Raw genomic sequence first — 21,341 nt, forward strand, 5'->3', positions numbered from 1 at the left:
GAGAAAATTATAGACCAATATCCCTCATGAACATAGATGCAAAAATTATGGACAATGTTAAAACAAATCAAATCCAACCATTTATTAAGATAAGGTACAAACTAGAAGAATATATTTGCAAATTACATATATGACGAAGGATTTGTCATATTATGCATAAATATCTTTCAAAACTCAATAAGAACAAAAAACCCAGTTAAAACTTGGACAAAAAATTTGAATGCTTAGCCAAAGAATAAATAAATAAGCACAGGAAAAGATGCTCAACATTATTAGTCATGAGGAAAATGCAAATTAAAACCAAATGATGTACACACCTATTAGAATGTCTAAAATTTTAAAAGACTGACTATATCAAGTAGTGACAAGGATGTAGGCAAACGCAACTGTCATACACTGCTGGTGAGAATTTAAAATAGTACAAATAATTTAGAAAACATGTTGATAGTTTCTAAAAAATGTAAACATACATCTGCCAGATAGTCTAGCCACTCCACTTAGAGGTTTCCACTCCAAGAGAAATCAGCATATGTTCATACAAAGATGTGTACACAAATGTTCATAGCAACTCTATTTAGAATAGCCAAAGCTGGAAATAATCCAAATGTCCATCAAGAGATGAATGAATAAATAGGTTGGGGCATATCCACGTAAATAAAAAAGGGATCACATGTTGATACACACACAACATGGATAAACATCAAAATAATTACACTGAATGAAAGAAGCCAGACAAAAAGAAGAGTACATACCGGATGATTCTATTTGTATAAAATTTTATAAAATGCAAACTAATAGTGATGGAAAGCAGGTCAGTGTGTGGAGATGGGGGAAGACAAGGAGGGGTGGAAGGGAGGGATTGAAAAGAAATGATGGGTATGTTCTCTACCTTGATTGGCAGTTTCATGGGTGAATAAATGTCAAAACTTATCAAATTGTAAATTTTAAATATGTGAAGTTTTTTTATACCTCAATAAAACTGCTAAAGAGTGTAAGAAAGTAGAAAAAAATAAATATTGCCCATCGCTGTTCCTAATCCCTCCACAATTTCCACGGCTCAGACTTTAGCCTCTTTACATGTTGTCTGGCCCTTCTCTACTCTCTTACCTCATTTCTTTAATTTTCTCATGGACAGCAAGTCAACTCTCTCTCCCTCCTTTACTCCCATGCCTCACTTTGCATATCCAAGATTAGCTCTAAGATGTTGGTTGTTAGACACTCACCAGATTATGTTCTTGTGGAGAGGAATTCACACGTTAAGGCTATGGGGAAAGCTTGCTTTGTCTGGTTTCATCTTGTACTGTGAATGACCTGTGTTATCCTGATGGTTCAGGATCATCATTATGAACATTAGTTATTTTACTACAATAATATTGGCATCTACTGAAACCTATTTCATCCTTATCGATTTGGATTTCTGAGATTTAAAAACTCTTCTCTCTAGTTGTTGGTTTTCTCTTTCCTCATTGTCAGATAGATTGTCAGCTGTCACTTCGGCTGTTTTCATGTGCCTATTTAGAGAATCTTCATCCTTCTTTCTTTGTAATTTCCTTTCTCTAATCTGTTTTGATTCAGGAAACCTATAACCAAGGGAGTAAGAACGGCATATAAATTTGGAACAAATATAGAACCTGAGTGGGTAATGGAGGCTTATTTTTTTTGAGTAAGGTACATTGGATTTGTGCCATTTATGTTGACACTCTTCCTTTTTTTTCAAAATAAATTACACTTATGTGGTGTCACTGTACCTAATTTCTCACAGGAAACTGCAGGACTAAGAATTTATGTGTTCTCAGTTGAAGAGAGTGTCCATTTCCCGTAGAATAATTTGTCAGGGTTGTCACACAGCTCTTTTTGCATGTGCTAGAAATAAATGCACAATGTCTCTTTTTGTTTATGTAGATGTTTCCTATATGTCCCTTTGTAGATGTCATAGTATTATATAATCAATCTGTTCTATGAACAATAGATTATTTAAAACTGTTGGAATAACACCTTAAAATAAATTTTGCCACTACAGTAGCAAGTTCTGTAATCTCTCCTAGTTTAATGTTTAAATCATATGACTGATAAAAAATGTTATTAAGGCACTGGAGATGTATTTGAAGAATATTATGTCTGGGCTAACCTGAGTTCAGATCTATAACTTCAACAGTAAGTTATTTAGCATTCTCTAGCTCGTCTTGCACCCTGAAATACTCTTCCAATTTAAAATTTACAGGTAAGATCCTATTTGATTTATCTTTTGGTATTAACGTACTATGTAATGATTCTTGAAGAGCAAACACTATTAAAATGGATAGCTAAACGTTCAATTTAAATGATCGTTTTCCCATATCACTCTATTATCTTTGTGTCACCTCTTATAGTCCAAGGTTCAACAAATCCATCTTTGCTAGGAGATGACTGTGGCTCAGAGATTTTCATTTAGAAGATTTTGTTTTGCCCTAGTACTCTGAGATGCATTTCAAAACAGAAGCAGTGTTCTTCCTCATTTCAACACCTAGGGGACAGAAAATGCTTCCCGACTTACCCCACAACTTGAATGAAATGTGCTTAGGGATAAAGTGAAGGATGTGCTTAGTTCTTAATTTGCTTGAGCATTCGACAGCACTTGATAGTACTGACCAGTTTTGACCTTGCAACATAGCAAGTCATCATACTCTGAGCTACTTCTGTATCTCTTGATTTCCATAATATCATGCTTTCCTAGGTTCTCTTTGTCCTTTCTGGAATCTCAATCACCTTGCCAGCCCAGCTTTCTGTACCTACCTTTAAATGTTGGGATTCCTAAGGGTTCTATTCTAGGCTTTCTTCTCATCTCCCAATAAACAGTCTCCTGACTTTAGTCACAAATCTGTGCTGATAATTTATTATTCTGCATATGTAGCCCGGAATGCTTTCCTGAAGGTAAACTCTGTGTACCAATTGCCTGCTAGATATCTCTACTCCATAATTCTTTTGTTTTAGATATGTGACACTTCTTTTTCTGTCCACAGGCAACAGGTCCTCAGGGTTCATTACAGGAAGGTGCCAAAGGCTCTCTTCAGAAAAGCTTCGGGTTTCTTAATGAAGCCAAGAAGTTAGCAAATGATGTAAAAGGTTAGTGTGACCACTTTTTATTATTATTTTAAGTTTAATTGTAGTTGTAATTGGTAGGATATTTTATCACATTATTGGAAAAGTGTAATTGTTGCAGCATAATTTTTATGATTGTTTTTACTATCTAGATTTAGTGCAAGTAAACTCTCTCATCAGTTTTACAGTATTTTGCCTTCACACCTCATTTTGCACTGGGCAATACTTCATAATTTTTAAACCTAATTTCTATAGCATCATTTCATCTGTATATAGAGTATAGGAACTTTTAATGTATGATAAATTTTAAAGAGCACCAAACCCCACCTTTTTTTTTTTTCGACTTTAGAAATCATAGTCACAAAGGAATCAATCAGGCAGATGTAATATAAATATCCTTGGGAAACTTTCGATTTAGTGGGGCACGTCTCGAAAAGTTTTCACCTTTTAAATACACTTTTAGGTATTTTATTCCTAATTCAAGGATCAAAGTGCATAATATAGCTACCCTGATATATTATGGGTTTTGCATTAAAAATGTATTATTCAATACAGCCACACTCTAGGTAAGCTATTATATTTTTATTTCATTCGAATATCTCCTGTTCTCATTTAATTGCCTCCTGTTTCTATCTTCAGTCTCACTCACCCTTTTCTGTCTTGCATCCAGCTCTGCAACCTTACTGAAACATTCATGTCCTCTGAAAACATGCTACCATTTCAAGCCTCCACATTCCACAGTGTTCATTCTTCTCTTTGGAACTTCTCACCATCCTTCTTTCTTTTTCATCCAACTGCCTTCTACCAGACCTTCAAGATTTAGCTCAAATGTCATCTTCTCTGGGAAACCTAGCACCCCATCTGAATTACATGCCTCTTCTCTGTGCGTCCCTTTCTCATAGACTTATCAAATCACTGCAGCCATGGACTTGGCTTCCATCTTCTTGAGGACAGTCACAGGGTCTTCTTCTTAACTTTGTATTTCTAGTGTATAGTATCACAATGACTATCTCAAATCAGGAAATAAGCATATTTTTAAATAAAAGAATGGTGTTGGTCTTTACTAATCTTAGAAAGAAAAGAGCTTTTATCATCATTTATACTTGTCATGCTTTAAACGAAGAGTCTCCAATAGAGGCTGGTATGGAATTACACGTTCTTTCTCCATTATAGATGGCACTCTGATAGTAAATGCTTTGGATTACGTATCACAGGTGAAATACAACCCCTTATATATATATAAAATCCTATGCAGGAGATTGCACTTATTACAACCTGAACAGTAACTATAGAGTCAACCCTATTTTTCTTTTGGGCAAGTTGAGTTGATCTCATTACTTTGCCATCACTCCTTCATCTCCAGTGTCCTTGGCCGGAGCTGGGATCAGGGTGAGGTGAGAGAGGTTGAGCCATGCAAGTGCAGAGTTAGGTCCTGTTTTTGTTTTTTTTTTTTTGCGGTACGTGGGCCTCTCACTGTTGTGGCCTCTCCCGCTGCGGAGCACAGGCTCCGGACGCACAGGCTCAGCGGCCATGGCTCACGGGCCCAGCCGCTCCGCCGCATGTGGGATCTTCCCGGACCGGGGCACGAACCCATGTCCCCTGCATTGGCAGGCGGACCCTCAACCACTGTGCCACCAGGGAAGCCCAGGTCCTGTTTTTATTTTAAATGTTAATATTTGCTCATCATTGATCTTTTTTGATTTTTTAAAAAATACTGCATTAAAACATTTTTACCTTGATCACTGAATTTTTTGGTGCCCCTTTGAATTTCACACCTGGGGGGAGTGCCTGAGTCACCTCACCCTACTTCCAGCCCTGCCCTTGCCTCTCTTTCCCCACAAATACTGCTGTTATAAAAATGAAAAAAGAATCCGATTTTTAAGAAATTTTTTCCAAGGGAGAAAGAAATCTAAGGACAGGCATGGTAGAAGGGGTTAGGTGACAGAAATGTTCATTAGTTTAAATGTCTTTTTTTGTACTTCAGGTAGTACATTATTTAAAGTAATGAAAACCCACAAACTACTCAAGTAATAATTCCTCCAGAAATCCAAGCCAAGGCTCTGACGGAGACAGGAATGTTTTCTTGCTACATTATGACATTCCCCTGATTTGTGGCCAATTACACAAGTTATAAAATGGCTGTTAATCAGGGAAATGCCATATATTACCACCAGGAACTGCTGAAATAGGCCCTACAGAGCAAAATACTTTACAGCAGCTATTAAAAATAGAGATTTAGTCATTTCTCTCTCTATGGTGCCTGGACTTAGAAGGAATAAAAGTGGTGAGGCCAGTACACACTCCATATTTCTAAGTTGTTCCTTGTTCGATTCAGTACAATCCAGTTAGCTCATGAGCTTTAGTCATGAATGACTTAGAGCTTCTCCCTGCCATTTTTGTGCTGTCCGTGCCTTGAGGGAACCTGAACTTTCCAGGAGCAATTTGTTTTGCTTTTTAATTTTTGAATGTACATTTGTTAAAAGTAAATTCGCCCTTCTGTGCATTTGAGACTTGAAGCCATTCTACATTGAATTGATTGAACGTCCATGGAGATAAAAATTGTTTTGTTGATGGATATGGGGCTTGGTACAAATTGATGATTGAAAGAGTTAGAAGATAAATTAATGCCACTGGGTGAATTAATACTACTTTATAGATTGACAAAAGATTTTTGTCAATAAAAGGGCTAGTTGAGGTTCTCATGGAATGTGTACAAGGCAAGGAATGAAGCTGAGGATGGTACATTAGAAGTCTGAAAATACTAAGATTCTATAATTATATACCTTATATAGAGTAACTTTTAAACTTTATTTTACTTCTTAATTTATCCCTACTTTTCATCTTTGCCCAAAATAAGTGAAATTATTTAATTACTTATGAACAAATGGATAACATTTCTATAAAATGGACGACACGCATATGGAATAAAAAGATCTATTTCCAAGCCCAAGAATATGGAGTCAGTGAATTGTATGACATGTGATGCTGTCCAAACTACAGAGCAGTGCCAGAATTATTCCAAACATTTACTTTAATCAAATTAATCCATACTTTTCTTCTGTACTCTGATCCTCCAGACACTGAGTCATTAAGTCCAGACAAGTGTATCAGAATGGTTTTGCGATCATGAATATAATAACACTTGCAATTACTAACCTGTTAAGAATCTATGTTATTATCTCAGATTAGAAAAAAGAGAATAAACAGGAATATTGCAGTGATGTTAAGCCAAAGTATGACTCAGGAGTTAAACATTGTGGGACACTAGTCTTTGCAGTCTGCTGGCTTTCCAAATAAAGTCGCTATTCCTTGCCCCCCCAAAAAAGTAAATAAAGCATTTTTATATTATTAAAAATATACTCTTTTTGGGAATTCCCTGGGATCCAGTGGTTAGGGCTTCATGCTTTCAGCACCGAGGGTGCGGGTTCAATCCCTGGTCGGGGAACTATATCCCAGAAGCCGTGTGGCGCAGCCAAAAATATACATATATATACTCCTTTTGAATTTGCATACTACCATTTGCCAGAATCAGCCTTCCCATAGGTAGGCATATGAAAAAGAAACAAAATCCATTCCACTGACAAAAAATAATTTTGGACTAAATGGACAAAACCAAGCCTGGATCCCCTAGCCTACTGTAGTCTGAAGAACAAAGCAGTCTTTTCCTGTAGATATTGCTGATCCCTCATACAGAGTTTTTATTCCTCCTTAGCCTTGTGAATAGAGGAAATTGAGAAATTAAAACCAAGTTGGGCTTGGTTTAGGAGTTAAAAGGAAAAGGGGCAAAATAGTGGCCAAACATAGAAGGGCAGGAACTATTAGAACCAGAGAGAGTACTTGTCCTACTTAAAGTTGTTTAAAGTCCATTTCTTTTAGAATATCTTGCTGGCCAAAACAAAACGAGCCTGCAAGCCCACAGTCAGGCTTTAGAGCTTGCCCTAAAGGAACCACATGGAGTTTTCGATATCTGGTCCTTTTGATTTCTCATTCCACTGGCTGAAGAGATGACTCCCTCTATCCTGATATCTTAAGTCTTTGGAGATCTCGCCACCAGGCAAATTCCCCTTCCTCCTCTCCTTGGGCTTCTACTACAACCCTGTAGTGGGGAGGAAGAGCCTGTGCAGTTAGTTGCAGCTAACAGCTGTTGAGGACCTAGAAAGCACGGTGCCCATGCTGAACAAGAGCTGACTTGGAACTTTTAGATCAGGACAAAGTTTATCGGTAATATGCCTTCCTATAAACGCAGGCTCCATTAAGTGATCTTAGAAGTTCCCATACACAGTCACTGGTGCATGTCTGGACAAAAGAGGCAATCAGAGATAGGACACTTTGCAAACTTGTGACAGCAACTGGGGAAAGGGAAGCATAGGAATAATGTCATGAAAGAAGGCTAGGTGTACCCAAAAGTGGAAAGACTGGGTGTAGCAACCTCATCAAATCAATTAACAGAATGCTAGGGACAGGAATAGGGCTCTGAATTTCACCCAGCTTTCTTCCTTACACAGCTGCTCTTCCTTCTGCACAGGTGTTGGGATCCTGTACTCAGTCATGGGGTTGACCTAGGGGCAGGTTCTTAGAAATCTCAATATTAAGAAGACAAAGGACTATATAAGTGGATGAAAAATTATAGTAAAGTAACTTGAGGGAAATTGTACCTCTTATGTTCTTAAAATATCCAAAGGTAAAAACATAATGCAGGGGCTTCCCTGGTGACACAGTGGTTGAGAGTCCGCCTGCCGATGCAGGGGACACGGGTTCGTGCCCCAGTCCGGGAAGATCCCACATGCCGCGGAGCGGCTGGGCCCGTGAGCCATGGCCGCTGAGCCTGCGCGTCCGGAGCCTGTGCTCCGCAACGGGAGAGGCCACAACAGTGAGAGGCCCGCGTACCGCAAACAAAACAAAACAAAACCAAAAAAACATAATGTAATAAAATTAATAAATTGTACAGAGCAATCACATATTATATAATTTAGTACGGTTGGCCCCCTTTGATATTTAAAGCAAAATCACTTAAGTCGAAGAAATACTAACAGATTGAATAAACTTCATAAATATAGTGGAGCCAAAAATTTAACAAGTTAGTCAGGCTTCAAAGCTGATGCTTTTAACCACTGCTGGACAAAAACTGGGCTTTCGCCATGGTGCAGAGGTGACACATTAAAACTCATGGCCCTAACAAATATTTGATATAGAATGAGTGAATGGAAGAGAGTAGCAGGAATCTCTCATTACCAGAAAGGTCAAAATCAAGGTTTCCACCTGACTTCATACAGATCCCTTACCTATTCCAAACTTTCTGCTTCGGAACTGCAGATAGAAGCACTGCAGAGATTAACCTGTTCTCTAATTCAGAAGGAGCCTCTAGAACAGAAGATGAAACAGGTTTGTAGCCTTGTAAAATTTTTTTACAAAGAAATCTTAAAGAGAGGATATTTCTCCATTTTTTGCTAAAGGAGCAAAGTCAGAAGTGATATTGAGTACAAGAAGTAGCTCATAAGACAAATGTCACAGTAATGAAAATTGTTCTTGCAAAATGTTATCTATATGGTAATTGTGCAGTAGATTCCATTTAACTAGATCCCTTCAAAATTAAAAACATTTCTACAAACTTCACCCTTGTGAATGAGGGATTCTCTCAAGGTATTTATTTGTGCTTTGTTCATATTAATAAAAAATAAAAAATTGCATTTGAGGAACTTAACTAGATGGGTGTGAACAGTCAAAATAGAACATTCCCATTAAAATCTATAAAAATCATTCTTATATTTAGTTGAAAATGAGAGCTATATACATATATTAAAAACGTATAATAGAAAAATTAACAGCTTTAGTTTCTGGATGATGCGGTTTAAACAAAGAAGAAAGCAAATCGTAAATAATATTATTGAAAACTGGCAAACAGACCAGGGCAATTATCAGACCAATGTAAATTATCAAACCAACATGAATTATTTGTTACTATTTAGTAACTGCCCGTGATAAATCCAGTACTTTCTCATACATCCTTCAATTTATTTCTCATATCAGTCATATGAAGGAAGTTGTTATCTTCATTTTACACATGTAAAAATGGATAGAAATGACATTTGAACACGCAGCTTCCAGCTCCAAGTCCTGTAATAATTTCATTGCACCACACTACTTTCTCTAATGGCTAGAATTTGTAAAAGAATGCATTATTAATGATCAAAGAAATACTTGTAATAGCTTTTTAAATTTATTTTTAAATTTTTATTGAAATATAGTTGATTTACAATGTTGTGTTAGTTTCTGCTGTATAACTGATTTACTTGTAATAGCTTTATTTTGAGATATTACATAGCATAGTTCAGTGTTAGCAGTTCCAAGTAAACTAAACTCTAATATATTTAGCACAGTACAAGGAATGAGGTCAACATAAGTAAATGCATATTATTAATGGAAGTAACATATAACTCTGTCTAGTGATTTTCATTCTGAATATGTCTACCTGGTTCAATGTCAATGGTTATGCAACAAAGAGGAATGATATTGTCAGGCATGTTCACAGTCTACCCTGGCTGTTCTGCTTCTTCCCCTCACTTTATGAGCTCTGTCTCTGACGAACCCATTCCTGGACACTTGTCTTCTGATGTGGGAGGAGAGGATGAGAAAGGGAGAGCCAAAGCTGGAGCATGTGTGTAACCTTTGAGGTTAGTTAGGTGTGATATCTAGAGAGAAGATAAATGACTTGGCTACAGCTAATGGGTATGAATACTGAAGAGATAAGGAGCGGAAAATGTACTATGATTATAATTTGGATCCTTTTCTTGTTCTCCAAAAATTACAAGTAAAGAATTGGGTTGGATATTTTTTTAACTACCAATAATTCTGTTTCTTTGGCCATGTTACCATTCTAACTGGACCACATGCGTTCTTCCTTACATTTTGATTATAGATACCTCTGCCTCATATATCTTTGCATTTAAAGCCAGCCTTGGAGTGCTTATTTTCTAGGTTTTCATGGCTAACATTTTGTAAGTTTTCCATTTTAAAATCTGTAATTCTTTTCTGCATACAACTTCTATTCATCTAAAGAATTAGACTGACAAAGCTATAAAGTGTTTAGACTTGGTTTGAGAAATTCCAAAAAGTACTTCAGAAAAAAATGACCAGAGTGTAAGAAAGGATAAATTAACAAGAAAATAGAGTCAAATAGCTGAAACAAAGAAATCAGAACAGGCTCAGAATATTCACATCTTGACTTTCTAGTACAGAAAAAGAGGAACAAAATCACTGCTTTGAAACTTGAGGGACGGCAGTAACAATGTTCTTCAGATCAGTCGTTCTTCTGAATAATTGGCCTGATTATTCTGCCAGTATTTGCATTCAGAATTCATAAAATAGTGTAAACCAACTGATACCCTTTAAATTAATGATTTTTGCAACTGTACATGTATATCTTGCTTGCCAGAACATTTTAAATGTTTCATTATTTAAAAAGTCAAATACAATCAAGAAACTAAGAAATGAAATTTGTACCGTTCTATTTCCTTAATTGATGAAGACTTCTAAATTAATATCAAAAGAGCGGCCTTTAGCTATTCTTAGGGGATTCATATAGCTATCACAGTCATAATCATACTGTCTTTATTTCAGAAAGTATTCTTTCCATAACCTAGTCAAAGATTTTACTTTAGTGCAGTGAAAGTAACAGAAGTATTAAAAGAAAAGTGAATTGTGATTGACAGAGGAGAAAATCTAATTACTTGGAAAGTATATTTTGAAGGACTAGAATTGAAAATAATAATATCTTAGTGACTGAAATGGACATATTGATATTTTAGAGCCACGTTTTGCTGGAATACTTTATGCTTTGTTCTTCAGTGATGTTAGGCCTTTGGCTTGGAACCTAAAAGCAGATGCCTCAAACAATATTATGTACTTATATTACTGTAGTATAACAGTGGTGTAATTTGTCCGCCTATAAAACCCTGATATGAAATGGAGTGGATCATTAATTAATATGTTCAGTACTCTTTTTCACACCCAGTACACTGACAGTTAAGAATCCTCCATCTATATTCCCTTCCCTTTGCTATTCTTCCCAGATGAAGGCCAATAAAGGCAAGCATTGTTCCCTAAGCTGCCAGTGGCTTGTTTGGTTCCTGCAAGAAGCCAGATGCACTACCTCTACAAGGGTGGACACACAATCAAATCAACACTGTTCTGGCTCTGTTCTGTGAGATGTAGTCTCTCCTGGTCTGCCCACTCTGGGTACTAGGAAAATGATGAAAACAACAGTCTCGGTGTTGGCAAATAACGGTCCTCCCCAGTCCAAGTTGCTTATTTATTTTACTGTTTTAGATAAAAAAGCAAAAATATTTGCACAGAGAAAACGATTTAACCAGCACAAACAGGTATAAAATGAAAGATTTTAGTACACTGTCGCTCACACCATCATTAACTGCCTTACTTGTTCCATTCCTAGTTTTTATCTGCTATAAAATACATTATATACAAACTAACTTAAAATTCAGACATGTTAAAAATTAGTGGAGAGAAGCTGGAAAATTTACAGTAGTAATATTACATTAGTAATAGTAAATAATATATTTTAATTTTAAAGTAAGCATGCTAAAGTAGCAAGAAAAGACCTATATAAAGCCTGCTTGAAGTAGTTTATAAAATATTATTTTCTCTATAAAAAATTGGAAATGTGCTAGAAGCTATTTATTCATTCTTTTGATTTTTGTTTTTTTCAAATAAATGTTAATAAGTGATGTTTAGTAAAGTTGGGAGATTCTGCTTAACAATCATATCTATTTGAGATTTTTAAAAGCTAATTCAGTGATTCATTTTGGTAATAAAATTTTTAAAATAATGACATAATGGAAGTGATGTCAAGAGGGCATCATTATAAGTGCAATAAAAGACCAAATCTGTCAAAGTTTTTTCTCCATAGAAAACCATCAAATTAAGTCAAATAAAGATCAGATACCAAGAAGAAAATGTAATTGTTGAACATGTTGAAGTGTCAAATGGTCATTTAAACACATATTTTATATTCTGGTCTGAAATATATTTTTGGACAGATGCCAATAAAGTAAATCAATTTCTTGCTTTTAATTAAATTTTTATTAAAATAACCTGAAATTTTATATCCATGTATCAGTTCAGAGATGATTAAAATTATCTCATCCTTTTTTGTTTTCTGTTCACAGAAAATGATGAACATCTGAATGGCTTGACAACCAGATTAGACAATGCCAATGTCAGAAACAGGGATCTCCTGAGAGCTCTGAATGACACTTTGGAAAAGTTATCAGCCATTCCAAATGGTAAGCATTCAGGACACTGCAAACCGTGCCAGTGGATATGAACTCTTAAAGGATGTTCTAACTTATGCCTTTTTTCCCTAACACTACATTTGTACCATTGTCAGGCTATTCAATAACAGTTTTCTTACTTATGAATTCTTCTTTGTGAGAATGAGAAACTAAATCGTACTTTACACTGTGATATTTATCATTTGTTACCCTAGCTGACATTCGTTGGAATAAATTACAAAAAGGAAAATATAGACATCTTATTATTGTATTGTCCTTCCATGTTTTGACCCAGGAAATCTTATATTGGTGGGAAAAATAAAATCATACAAACACTATTCTCTACAATGTTGATGTACACAATTGCAGCTTATTACAGTACCTACAGTAATAGGTAGAGCCAACTGCCTTTCAGCATATCTTTATTGGCAAAGTTCTGTTACTTAAATGTTTTAGCTTTCAAAAACATTGACATTAAGAATTGAACCATGTCTGTAATATCTTTCTACCTATTACACGTACTTGGAGTTAATGTTTCGTATTAGTTCCTGAAAGCACTATTCTTTTAGGGATACTATTTTTATATTTTAGTAGCATGATATAACAATAACAAAGGTTGCTAACATTTTTTGAGTGCTTATTCAATATGCTTATGTTAAGTGTATGTAATCCTCATACTAATCCTACAAGGTAAATAGCATTGTTATCTCCAGTTTATAGGGGACAAACTTAGGGATACTAAGGGCCATTGTTAAAAGAGGCATATATGATTTGAACCTCGCAGTTTAACTTCAGAGGCTGTGGTCTTAACCACTAATCTACAACATACTATTAGGCACATATATATGTTTTTTATACAAATTATGGTGAAAGAAACACATACATCTACAGAAAACAGGAAATATTAAAACCTTAATGATTTTTACTTTTTTAACATGAAAAATTCTAAGTAACTTGCCCGATTTTCATGTCACCTCTTCAGTAGTAAAGATGTACATAGAAAATTTCCAATGCTGAAAACAAATAAAAATACACAAACACAAGGTCTAATATATCTGAAAAAGTCTCTTTATACTAAAATTGAAACACATTCATTCCCTCCCCATCCCGCCTCAGAAATGCAGATTAAACCTACTTTTGATGAAGCTGTTTGATTCATGTGGATAAACTTCTCTCTTTAATATGTTCAGCAGCAAATCACAATATACCCTTACACAATGAACATTTAGAACAATCATGTTGCTATTTTAAGAGCTAATCAGGTATTCATAGCAAAGGTCCCTGAGAAAATTCAATTTAGCTAAAAATGTACTTCATTTGCTATGACTGAATGAGACAAAGTTCAGCCTTTCCCTCTGTGCCTGTGTCCCTGAGGTCAGCCAGCCACAGCCTCTCTTTGACAAGCATGGATTAAGCCAATAACTCCAGACCCTTTGCTTCTCATACCATCTTCTGCTGACAGACACAGCCGCTAAACTGCAAGCTGTTAAGGACAAAGCAAGACAAGCCAACGACACAGCTAAAGATGTACTGGCACAGATTAAAGATCTCCACCAGAATCTTGATGGCCTGAAGAAAAATTACAATCAACTGGCAGACAGCGTAGCCAAAACAAATGCCGTGGTAAAAGATCCTTCAAAGAACAGTAAGATGTGCTTTTTCACTTTGATTATGTCATTTATTTCTTCACACTATAAAAGTATCCTAGACTCATAACTGTTAGAGCAGGAAGGGACCCTCATGGTGGTGTAGTCTGCCCTCCTCCCTTCATAGACTGGGCTCAGGAATTGAGTGCGTGCAGCTCCAGACACAGAATCCAAGACTCCCAGCTCTGCACTAGAGCTTATCTTATTCAGATTTCGTCCAATTGAGAGGAAATTAGGAATTCTCAAATCTACATGATATTTGGTATAGCGATGCCAAATATTTTAAAATCCTTTAGTGTAATTGAAAGTAGTTATACTTGGGAAATTATATCCTCGGAGTTGGTGAAATTCCATAGAACCTAGAGGTCAAGGAGCAGTCTTATTAGCAATCCTGTTAGAACAGGATATTAAATGGGATCAATTTGAAATGCATTCAAATTGGAAAATATTATTATTTTATTACTTAGATTCTGGTTAGTTAACATTATCAGGAAATTAAAATTTTTATCTAGTTTATCAAGAAGAATATTTCTTTACATCTTTTGTATATTGCATTAAACTATATTGAGTTAACAAGGATTTACAAGAAAATGTGGGAGAACTAAATATAATTTATTAATTATACTCAATAAACGTTATGATTTCTAATATTTTTTATTCTTTCAAGTGATAAAATGTTATCTTAGTATGTGATTTCACCAAAGGAGATGCTTGATTCTTTGTACTTGTCAGTCTCAAGAGATTAGCTCGCTTTATATAGCACCAATATATTTATTGGGAATTAAAACATTTGTAGAGTGTAATAACAAAACCACAGTTATTGGCGTTATACACTGTATAATCCAGATGCTGTTCGACGGGGGAGTGGAGCCTGATTTTTCAGCACCTTTGCCTCAGATCAAAGGCTAATGATGCTATGAAATAATAGATACAACTAGCATGACTCCTTCCTGAGCAAGGAAGAGTACAAACACAGCTGACATGCACTTCAGAGCTAGGGAGAAGGATTTCACTCCTCACTTCTTCAGGGAAAAAAAAGAAGAGATATATAGTTTTAAATTTATTTCTTGTGTAAGCCCAGAGTTAGCTTACCCCTGTAGTTCAAAGATACCATCTGAATAACTGGTTCAGAGTCATGCCAAATCACAATATTTCCCCCCAAGAAATGAATGAAAATAAGTTTTAAAGTAAATGTCACTCTCTCTTTTATTCTGTAAGTTAAGGTATCATTTCATTCATTTTCAGATTGATTCTCAGCTGAGAGTGGCCTTTTTATAATATTTATCTCACTTTTATGATTCTATCATCTATCAAAAGAAATAGTTAATATCTATAAACACTAATTAAACTGGGTCTGTTTCTATCTTATTAGAACGTTATAATAAAGCTCCCTTTAATATGAACAATGGCTGCTAAATGCCATGGTTTTGTGGACTTTTACTTGATAACGCTAGTTTGACTTAAAATGGGGTGAATTTGTAATTAGCACCTGTTGTGAAAAGTTCTATTTTTTGATAATCACTACTTTATAATACCTATTAAAAATATTTTCTCATGAATTTTCTATTTTTCTGTTTTACTTCCATATGAAATTACCTGAAGAAATCAGTATGTATATGTTTACTTGCATACCTTTTAGTAATTTTTATGCTTGGTTGCCTATTGCAAAAAGCTTCAGCTTTGCATGTTTCCAATGTTTTAGTATTGCTTTACACATCAGATAGCTATTCTTTCCAGTGTCACAGTATTAATGCTGGATTAATAAAGGAATCTTTCCTTACAAAAAGTTAGTATGTGAATATATTTGACATAAATATTTTAATTGTGCGTTTGAAAAGTTAGTGAAATATCTGTTATCCATATAAAAGTAGAAAATTGAATTCTCCCACAGATTCAGCTAAATTATGATGCTTCTGATAACATATATGCAGCCACTGAAGTCCAAATGACTTCCTTCTAGCAGGATTAAAATAGATTAAAATCTACATTGCTGTTGTTGCTGTCCCCCCCTGAAGCTCACTCCTCCCCTTACAAGTAATTATTCTCAACTTCAAGAGCATTATATTTGGAGATGCATAAAACAGAATTAATAAAATCAGATCTTAACAAGTGAGCAATCACTGGAATATAAAAATATTCTGTCTTAAACAATTTCATAGTTTAAATTCCAAGTCTAAAATAAAACTGAAAAATAGAAAATAGTAATAATAAAATCCAGCATATCAAAACCTCAGAAATACGATGAAGGCGGTCCTCAGTGGAAAATGAATGCAATGACATTACTAAAAAGCATTGAAATAAACAATTTAGGCAATCAACTCTAAGTCAGACAAAATAAAATTAACTAAAAGAAAGAAGATAAAAAAGAGTTAATGAATTAGAAGACAGAAAATAATAGATGTGATAAATTCAAGTGGTATATCTTTAGGAATATAAAGATAAAAAATTTTAGATGCCTGACAGGCTTAATAAAGAAAAATAAAGCACAAATAGGCAAAGTTCTGAAGGAGATATAACAAGATAAGGGAAGAAATTTAGCAGGTAAGAGAAGACTTAGCAAAACTCTAGGCTAATAAATTGTAAAGCCTAAAAGAGATAGATAATTCTCTAGTAAAACATTGTTATTAAAATCTGTCTTCAGCAATGATTTTAAAATCCACACAAATAATTATGGAAGAAAGTGAGAAGTTTTCAAAAACTACTGCACAAGAGAGCATCAGACTCAATATCACAGGTTATTTATTTTTAAAACCTCAAGAAGATAATTTCCATATGACTTCGACTGCTACAGAAGATAGAGGGGGAAAAAAAGTAGGGAATGGGGGGACCTCCAGGTTCCATTTTGAAACATTTGATAAAAGCTTCTGGGAGCTTTAGACGAAAAGGATCCATTACTTGTCTAAGTAGTCCATGCATAGCCCTTTTTTCATTCTCATGAATCTAAATCTAAATCACTTTTTCTCACTTCTAGAATAACTTTTAGAATATCAGAGTAATATTGGGGAATATTGAAGGAAGGGAGAAAATGGATAAATGGTTTATTTAAAGTGTAAAAACGGAGGGGTAACTGTCTTTATGTTGAATACCTATACAGTTATGTAACAAGAGCTTTGACCTCAATAACCTGCATTTCAGAAGAGTCAGTTCTTGATCTAGCAACTCTATTAGTTGAAGTTAATAATAGACCATGGGCCTTCCCTGGTGGCGCAGTAGTTAAGAATCTGCCTGCCAATGCAGGGGACACAGGTTCGAGCCCTGGTCCTGGAGGATCCCACATGCTGCGGAGCAACTAGACCCCTGCACCACAACTACTGAAGCCCACACATGTAGAGCCCGTGCTCTGCAGCAAGAGAATCTACTGCAATAAGAAGCTCGCACACTGCAACGAAGAGTAGCTCCTGCTTGCTACAACTAGAGAAAGTCTGCGCCCAGCAATGAAGACCCAATGCAGCCAAAAATAAATAAATTTATAAAAATAAAATAAAATAAAATAATAGACCAAGTTCTTTTTAAACATCACTAACTATATAACTCATATTTATGAGCATGAGTTCAAAATACTTACTTCAAAACCGAGTTTTAAAATAACTTACTTCCTTTCTAGCACATCTGATTCATTCCTAAGGATTAATTCCCAGATCGTTCATAGTTCATCAGAGCCAAAAGCCTTGGACCTTAAGCAGTTTCTCTTTTTCATCAGGGTCGCAGTGACAGAAAACAGAACAATACACACTTGATCAGATAATTAATGACATGGTTTGGATAAGACTGCCAGCATCCTAGGGACAGAATAATTGATTTTTCATGTGTCATTTGCCCTCCTATGAAAAGCACAAACTGGAAGTCTAAGGATCAGTGATAACCTTCAATTATTTTAGGGTTAAACCCCTTTTAAAATGGTCAATATTCAACCTTCTTTAAATTTTAACTACAAAAGTGACAGTTTAATGTGGTTCAACCTAATGTAAAGAGCAGGAGAATCAACTGTTCTTCAAAATGAAAATGAACTGCAGCATGAAAGATTTAATTAAAATATAATATAGGCCTTCAGTCAAAGGATTGTTCAACATTGAGATGTTTTTCAGAAGACATTTTTATAGCTTTTCTCGTTAAGATGTACAAAGAAAGACAGTGAGAAAAAGAAGGAAAACCAATTTTGTGTGAGAACCCTGATTTAAATACAGTTCTGGCTTGGACAGACTAGGTGACATTTTACAGATGCTTCTCCAATTCCTTGATTCTATGACTAAAGTTCTATGCTATAAAGGTTAGCTTTGGGGCTGAAGCTAGAAATTAAGCATTGAATTAGTTCATCATATTCTCAATCTTCAATGCAAATTTTCACCTCAATCACGAAACCAAAGTGTTGGCCTTCTTTTTCTAACATCTCCTCCTCTGGTCTGCTTGAGTCCCAACTAAAATATTTCCATTTGCCATCACAAACTGCTTCAACTGTCATGGGCTTGCTTTTGTCGTGTGGATGAGATGAAATCTTTTCCATTATTTACTTAAGCATACTGCTATTTTCATTTCTGTGTATGTGTGTCTGTGTGTGCATGCATGTGCATGCGTGTCTGTGTCTGTGTGTGTGTATGCGTGTGAGTGCATGGTATGCGCTAATCTTGTTCTATGCAGTTGCAGATGCATATGCCACTGTAAAAAATCTAGAACAAGAAGCTGATCGACTGATAGATAAACTCAAACCCATCAAGGAACTTGAGGATAACCTGAAGAAAAACATCTCTGAGATAAAAGAACTGATAAACCAAGCCCGGAAGCAGGCCAATTCTGTAAGCTCTTTCTGCTTTCAGTTATCAGTAAATGATTGTAATTTTTGGTGTTATTCCCAGAAGGAATACCTTCCTTCAGTGTATCCTGTTGAATGATCTCTGGTTCTTTTCCTTTAATTTGAAGCTATTTGCAGGTGAGGTGGGGAATGGAAGATTAGATATTTTTCCCATAAATTTCAAAAGACATTTCTTGAGAAGAGTAATCACTACTTACTATTTTAGAAATGAAAGTTCTGATACATTTTATTATTGTTTGAATAGAGTTAATACAAACTGTAAGAATGAAAGCCTGGTTTTTGTGTACTAAAAAGGCATGGATGAGAGAGCCTTGCTCTTAATGAAAGCAAAACAGGCCAACCAGTGAGGCTGTAGAAGGAATGAACAGACAAGGTTAGAAGGAATGAACGGACAAGGTTATAAGGAATAATAGCATAGAGGAACTATTATTTTCTATATATTCTTTTGTCTGAGTACAAGCAACCAAAAATTATTTTGCTTACAATTTCTACAATTTTTTGGAGGAAGAATAGGAAATACTTCACTTGTCTCAAAATTTTTCTCTTTATTAACCCAGTTAGAAGACTATAAGGATAGAGGCAAAACTTTCTAGAAGGTAGCATCTTAATGAACCAGGACAGAACTGTAAATGCCAATATGAAACTTTAACCTTGTGAAGTCATCTTATGATCTTTGTAGAAATAGAATGAAAAAAAATAACAGTTTTCATGTTATCAGGCTTAAACTGAAATCTTTTTAGATACCCAAGCCTTCCATCTCAAAAATTCCATTTTTTGATACAAATGAACTTATTTACAAAACAGAAACAGACTCACAAGCATAGAAAACAAACTTAATGGTTACCAAAAGGGAAAGGGGAGATAAATTAGGAGCTTGGGATTAACAGATATGCATGATTTTATGTATTATAGATAAACAACAGGATCCTACTATATAGCACAGGGAACTATATTCAATATCTTGTAATAACCTATTATGGAAAAGGATCTGAAAAAGAATATATATATGTGTATATATATACACACATATATAACTGAATCACTTTGCTGTACATCAGAAGCTAATAAACATTGTAAATCAACTGTACTTCAATTTTAAAAATTCCATTTTTAAAATTTATTTATTTTTATTGACATATAGTTGATTGGCAGTATTATATTAGTTTCAGGTGTACAACATTGTGATTCAATATTTTTATAGACTATACTCCATTTAAAGTTATTACAAATAATGGCTATATTTCCCTGGGCTGTATAATATATGCTTGTAGCTTATTTATTTTATGCATAGTAGTTTATATCTCTTAATCCCATACCCCTATCTTGCCCCTTCCCCTTTCTTCTCCCCACTGGTAACCATTAGTTTGTTTTTTATATCTGTGAGTCTGTTTCTGTTATATACATTCATTTGTTTTAGTTTTTAGATTCCACATATAAGTGATAACATGGAGTATATGTCTTTTTCTGTCTGATTTCAGTAAGTATAATATTCTCTAGGTCCATTCACATTGTTGCAAATGGCAGAATTTCATTTGTTTTTATGGCTGAGTAATAATCCATTGAATATATATACCACATCTTCTTTACACGTAGGTTGCTTCCAAATCTTGGCTATTGTAAATAATGCTGCTCTGAACACTGGGGTGCATGTATCTTTTCAAATTAATGTTTTCATTTTCTTCGGATATATACCCAGGAGTGGAATTGCTGGATCATATGGTAGTTCTAAAAAGTTCTATTTTTAAGCAACTGTGAAGCCAAAATGACCAGAAATAACCTTTCTTAATCCATAAACTTATTTTTTTAGTAAGTGGCCAAGAATATGATGCCCAAGTGACAGTATATTCTTCTCCCTCCTTATACATACCTGATATCTTTAAACCAGGTCAAGACAATAAGTTCAGGTTGAACCTTGAAAAGGAATTCATGACTAATTGAAGAGAAACCTAGAAAATGACAGAAAGATTAGTGAAGATGAAGTACATAAACTCAGAGTAAAAGAAGCAGATAGGGTTGAGAAGACATACATTGAACTACAATATGAGAACCTTGCAGGCAGTAAGGATGACAGGTGAGCATTGTATATGTGAAGCACAAGGTGAAAAGAAATCAGATGTTACTCCAAGGTTTGGATTTTTAAAGATTTAACCAGTGCAGAAAAAGCATCTCCTATGCACAAGGTCACATGCTGTGAGGCATGTTCTTCCACTCGAATAGTTTACAACACCATAGAAGAAATAAGATATGTACACAAATAACTCTAAGGTAAGGCAGAATATTGTGCTACATTCCATGAGCGCTGGGAAGTGCTATTAAGTTTCTGAAAGGAAAGATCACCTCTAGTCAGGGCGGGAAGATTTCCTGAAGGGAAGGATGAGCCAGGCTCTGAAATGGGATAGTGCTGGTCATGGGATGAGAAGGTGAAGAAGGAGAACATTCTGAGGAGAGGGAATGACTTCAGCCAAGGCAGTGAGAAAAGGAGGTTTCAGGGTCATTTCATGACAGAACAGTCTAATTCGCCAA

The 21,341-nt window shown here is 35.2% G+C and overlaps 1 protein-coding gene across 1 annotated transcript in view; it reads left to right on the forward strand.

Annotated features, from left to right (window-relative positions):
• The window catches only part of LAMA2 (laminin subunit alpha 2), a 606,143-nt gene that overhangs the window by 515,938 nt on the left and 68,864 nt on the right, over positions 1-21,341 (forward strand). Inside the window, exons 42-45 of the mRNA XM_060283517.2 lie at positions 3,000-3,102; positions 12,261-12,377; positions 13,828-14,010; positions 18,647-18,801. Coding sequence (XP_060139500.2) covers positions 3,000-3,102; positions 12,261-12,377; positions 13,828-14,010; positions 18,647-18,801 — 558 coding nt within the window. The remainder of the gene's footprint in view (positions 1-2,999; positions 3,103-12,260; positions 12,378-13,827; positions 14,011-18,646; positions 18,802-21,341) is intronic.

This window comes from Globicephala melas, chromosome 14 (genome assembly GCF_963455315.2).
Source record: "Globicephala melas chromosome 14, mGloMel1.2, whole genome shotgun sequence".
NCBI classification, from domain to species: Eukaryota; Metazoa; Chordata; class Mammalia; order Artiodactyla; family Delphinidae; genus Globicephala; species Globicephala melas.